This window comes from Amblyomma mixtum, chromosome 3 (genome assembly GCF_055824585.1).
Source record: "Amblyomma mixtum isolate Tamu chromosome 3, ASM5582458v1, whole genome shotgun sequence".
Lineage (NCBI taxonomy): Eukaryota > Metazoa > Arthropoda > Arachnida > Ixodida > Ixodidae > Amblyomma > Amblyomma mixtum.
Window position 1 is genome coordinate 9,834,550 of NC_143014.1, and position 4,115 is coordinate 9,838,664.

Sequence of the window (4,115 nt, forward strand, 5' to 3'; positions counted from 1 at the left end):
GACTCTCGCAGTGCACATTCCAATCACGGCAGCGGGGCTGCCATCGGCGACGCGAACCGTGGACATGGCGGCAGGCGTTAAAACTTTCTTCAGGCGGCGGCGCAAAGAAGAGCTCAGGACAGACACTTGGGCGCCAGTATCAATGAGGGCAAGGACCGGGACACCATCCACGAGAACATTCAAGAGATTACGTTGGGCAGCGGGGGTCAAGAGAGGACTTTCAGGCCGGGTCAATGATGCAGCGTCACCTCCGGGGGCTGCATCGGCTAGTTTTCCGAGAAGTGGCGGGAGGTCGAAGGAGAAGGGCTGCGGCGTGTGGTAGGAGAACGGGAGCGGCGGCCTAATGGGGAAGGTGAGCGGCTGGACCCACGAGCTTGCGGAGCGGGCTCGTCACGGAGCTGATCGGGACGTGGGGTGAAGCGGCGCGGGCCGTAGTCGTTGCGGCGATCGACGAAGGAGTAGGGGCGAGGTGGCGGGGACCAACGGCTGCGGCAGTGACGGGAGATGTGTCCGACGCGAGAGCAGGTAAAACAGATCGGCCTGTCATCAGAGGTGCGACATTCGGCTGGATTGCGATATCGGTACCGAGGCGAGAAGCTGCGACTGTAAGTGGCAGCTGCGATCACTGGAGGGTCCGGGCTGGCATGAGCGTTGTCCACGACGCGAGAAGGGACGGCCATGTTCGCAACCTCCTGTCGAACGACGGCTTGGATGAGGGCCAAGGTGTTGTCCGGCAGTGGCAAGGAAGAAACAGCGGGCGTCATCGCCTCCCGTTCGCGGCGCACGATACGGGTTAAGTTAGCCGGGTCGGAAGGCTGCCGCAATGTTGGCAGATCTTCACACGAGGAGCTAGCAGCAGTGTTCGGCAGCCGTTCAAAACGGTGAGAAATGCGCCGGTGTTTGGCTTGCTCGAAACGCCGGCACACCTCAACAACAGAGGAGACCGTGGAACAGTCTTTGCATAGAAGCAGGTTAAAGGCATCGTCGGCAATGCCTTTCAGTATGTGGCCAACTCGATCTGCCTCGGACATGTCTTTATCCACTTTACGGCACAAGGCGAGGACGTCTTGTATGTACGCTATGTATGGCTCGGAGGAAGTTTGGGCGCGTGACGCGAGGGCCTTCTTGGCGGCGAGTTGGCGGCCGGTGGGTTTTCCGAAGAGGTCGCGGAGCTTCTGTTTACAGATGTCCCATGAGGTCAAGTCCTCTTCGTGGGTTTCGAACCACACTCTCGCGGTGCCGGTCAGATAAAATATGACATTAGCGAGCATCAGCGTTGGATCCCACCTGTTGTGCGTGCTGACGCGTTCGTAAAGGGCCAGCCAGTCGTCCACATCAACGTCGTCGGTACCGCAGAACGTGCCCGGTTCGCGGTGGTGGGCGACGACGACCGCTGGCGGTGTTGACGGAGAGGGAGATGGCTCGGACTCGTTAGACATGGTGGCGAGACGGCGGCCACGGCGGAGAGCCAGCTTGAGGTCGGGGATCGAATTTAGCAACCTCCACCAAATGATACGTGGCGGCTAGAAGCAGCAATAGAAACAGCAGAGGTAATCTGCTACGCAAGGGACCGACGGCTTGGAGTAGTCTCACAGCACACAAGCTCGCACCTCAGCGTCGTCTTCTTAACAAAACCACTTCGTCGTCCTCCCAGCGTCCGTAGCAATACGAACGGAAATTGTACGGCGTCTACAATCAACAGATAAAAATCCAGGCCCAGTGACTGTTCGTGTACGACATGTTGTTGTGTTGATTGTGGTCGGTGCACCCCTCAGATCAGCGAAAACTCGAAACAACGACGATGTAAATCGCCTAAAAAAGGAGGATATTGTCAGTGCTTTACCGGGGCGTGGAAGCGGCACGACGCTGCAAGTGGCGCTCGCGCATTTTTCGCTGCTCGTGCAGGGCATCACCGATGTCGCTTCAAAAGAGTGTGTCGCCGAGGTTAATACGAACGGAATGTGTACGGCGTCTATAATCAACAGAGAAAAATCCAGGCGCAGTAACAGTTCGTGTACGACATGTTGTTCTGTTGATTGTGGTCAGTGCAGCCTTCCGATCAGCGAATATTCCAAACAACGACCATGTAAACCGCCTACAAATGGAGGATATTGTCTGTGCTTTGCCGGTGCATGGAAACGGCACGACGCTGCAAATGGCGCTCACGCATTTTTCGCTGCCCGTGCAGGGCATCACCGATGACGCTTCAAAAGAGTGTGTCGCCGAGGTTAATACGAACGGAAAGTGTACGGCGTCTACAATCAACAGATAAAAATCCAGGCCCAGTGACAGTTCGTGTACGACATGTTGTTCTGTTGATTGTCGTCGGTGCACCCTTCAGATCAGCTAAAACTCGAAACAACGACGATGTAAATCGCCTACAAATGGAGGGTATTGTCAGTGCTTTACCGGGGCGTGGAAACGGCACGACGCTGCAAGTGGCGCTCACGCATTTTTCGCTGCTCGTGCAGGGCATCACCGATGTCGCTTCAAAAGGGCGTGTCGCCGAGGTTAATATGAACGGAAAGTGTACGGCGTCTACAATGAACAGAGAAAAATCCAGGCGCAGTGACAATTCGTGCACGACATGCTGTTCTGTTGGTTATGGTCGGTGCAGCCTTCCGATCGGCGAACATTCCAAACAACGACCATGTAAAGCGTCTACAAAAGGAGGATATTGTCAGTGCTTTACAGGGGCGTGGAAACTGCACGACGCTGCAAGTGGCGCTCACGCATTTTTCGCTGCTCGTGCAGCGCATCACCAATGTCGCTCCAAAACGGGGTGTCGCCGAGCGTAATATGAACGGAAAGTGTACGGCGTCTGCAATCAACAGAGAAAAATCCTGGCGTAGTGGCAGTTCGTGCACGACATGCTGTTCTGTTGGTTATGGTCGGTGCAGCCTTTCGATCAGAGAACATTCCAAACCACGACCATGTAAACCGCCTACAAAAGGAGGATATTGTCAGTGCTTTACCAAGGCGTGGAAGCAGCACGACGCTGCAAGTGGCGCTCACGCATTTTTCGCTGCTCGTGCAGCGTTTCACCGATGTCGCTTCAAAAGGGCGTGTCGCCGAGGTTAATATGAACGGAAATTGTACGGCGTCTACAATCAACAGATAAAAATCCAGGCCCAGTGACAGTTCGTGTACGACATGTTGTTCTGTTGATTGTGGTCGGTGCACCCTTCAGATCAGCTAAAACTCGAAACAACGACGATGTAAATCGCCTACAAAAGGAGGATATTGTCAGTGCTTTACCGGGGCGTGGAAGCGGCACGACGCTGCAAGTGGCGCTCGCGCATTTTTCGCAGCTCGTGCAGGCCATCACGGATGTCGCTTCAAAAGAGCGTGTTGCCGAGGTTAATATGAACAGAATGTGTACGGCGTCTATAATCAACAGAGAAAAATCCAGGCGCAGTAACAGTTCGTGTACGACATTTGTTCGGTTGATTGTGGTCAGTGCAGCCTTCCGATCAGCGAATATTCCAAACAACGACCATGTAAACCGCCTACAAAAGGAGGATATTGTCTGTGCTTTGCCGGGGCATGGAAATGGCACGACGCTGCAAGTAGCGCTCACGCATTTTTCGCTGCTCGTGCAGCGCATCACCAATATCGCTTCAAAACGGGGTGTCGCCGACCGTAATATGAACGGAAAGTGTACGGCGTCTGCAATCAACAGAGAAAAATCCTGGCGTAGAGGCAGTTCGTGCACGACATGCTGTTCTGTTGGTTGTGGTCGGTGCAGATTTCTGATCAGGGAACATCTCAAACAACGACCATGTAAACAGCCTACAAAAGGAGGATATTGTCAGTGCTTCACCAAGGCGTGGAAGCGGCACGACGATGCAAGTGGCGCTCACGCATTTTTCGCTGCTCGTGCAGCGCATCACCGATGTCTCTTCAAAACAGCGTGTCGCCGAGCGTAATATGAACGGAAAGTGTACGGCGTCTGCAATCAACAGAGAAAAATCCAGGCGCAGTGATAGTTCGTGCACGACATGCTGTTCTGTTGGTTGTGGTCGGTGCAGCTTTCCGATCAGCGAAAATTCCAAACAACGACCATGTAAACCGCCTACAAAAGGAGGATATTGTCAGTGCTTTGCCGGGGCGTG

At 54.3% G+C, this 4,115-nt stretch overlaps 1 protein-coding gene across 1 annotated transcript; it reads right to left on the minus strand.

Annotated features, from left to right (window-relative positions):
- Positions 1 to 224: 224 nt before the first annotated feature.
- Positions 225 to 1,655, minus strand: LOC149349199 (uncharacterized). Its single transcript, XM_089576757.1, has one exon. The coding sequence runs from the start codon at positions 1,437 to 1,439 to the stop codon at positions 267 to 269; it is 1,173 nt and encodes a 390-aa protein (XP_089432883.1). The 5' UTR covers positions 1,440 to 1,655; the 3' UTR covers positions 225 to 266.
- Positions 1,656 to 4,115: the final 2,460 nt, after the last annotated feature.

Bases quoted from the DNA above. Each gene is read 5' to 3' on its own strand.
- LOC149349199 (XM_089576757.1), bottom strand. From the start codon at position 1,439: ATGTCTAACGAGTCCGAGCCATCTCCCTCTCCGTCAACACCGCCAGCG.